The sequence below is a fragment of the Triticum aestivum genome, unplaced genomic scaffold (assembly GCF_018294505.1).
Source record: "Triticum aestivum cultivar Chinese Spring unplaced genomic scaffold, IWGSC CS RefSeq v2.1 scaffold328807, whole genome shotgun sequence".
Taxonomy (NCBI): Eukaryota; Viridiplantae; Streptophyta; class Magnoliopsida; order Poales; family Poaceae; genus Triticum; species Triticum aestivum.
This window is the reverse complement of record NW_025310125.1, coordinates 1-639: the sequence shown is the minus strand read 5'-3', so window position 1 is coordinate 639 and position 639 is coordinate 1. Positions and strand designations below refer to the sequence as shown.

The following is a 639-nucleotide window of genomic DNA, read 5'->3' as shown; positions in this document are numbered from 1 at the left end:
CGCCCCTAGGGTAATTCCATGACGCGGCGCATCACTGGGTTGAGCAGCCACGCTGCGGACCGGGTTCCCACGAGCACCAGCCCGTCGCAATGCACAAGGTCGTGCGCCTCGAGAAATTTGGGAAACGGAGGTACCGGCATTGGGTACAGGAGGGCCGTCGCGGTGCCGTAGGCATGGTCCTCCTCCCACTGGTAGAGGCCGGTGAGGCTACCATTGAAATTTTGGCCGATGGCATGGATCCGCGGGGCGATGAGCAGGCACGGGTCGTCGGTCCTGTGCCGGCGAAGGTGCGTGCACTGGAAGGATGGATCGTTGCAGATGGTGGCGTGCCATGCCTTGGAGACACACCTGAACCGGAGAAGTGATGTGACGGGCAGCCGGAGGAGGATCTCGGTGACGACCTCATGGGGGATGTACGGGTTCGTCTTGATCCGGATCTTGGCTGCTGGTGCCGCCGTCTCATCCTCCATGGCCTGCCTGCCTGCCCTAGAGAGATCGATCTCTCCGAGGACTTACTTGCTCTATATATATAGATAGATCCAGCCTGGCCGTGTACGTCTGTACGTTTTTTTTCATGATAATACGTGTCTCATTCATATCATAAAGATTAAAGTACAAGTCACGTAAGGACCGACATGA

The 639-nt window shown here is 57.4% G+C and overlaps 1 protein-coding gene across 1 annotated transcript; it reads right to left on the bottom strand.

Moving 5' to 3' along the window:
* Window positions 1-5: 5 nt before the first annotated feature.
* On the bottom strand, window positions 6-472 carry LOC123179660 (putative F-box protein At1g50870). The gene has a single exon (XM_044591578.1). The coding sequence runs from the start codon at window positions 468-470 to the stop codon at window positions 6-8; it is 465 nt and encodes a 154-aa protein (XP_044447513.1). The 5' UTR covers window positions 471-472.
* Between the last annotated feature and the right edge of the window lie 167 nt (window positions 473-639).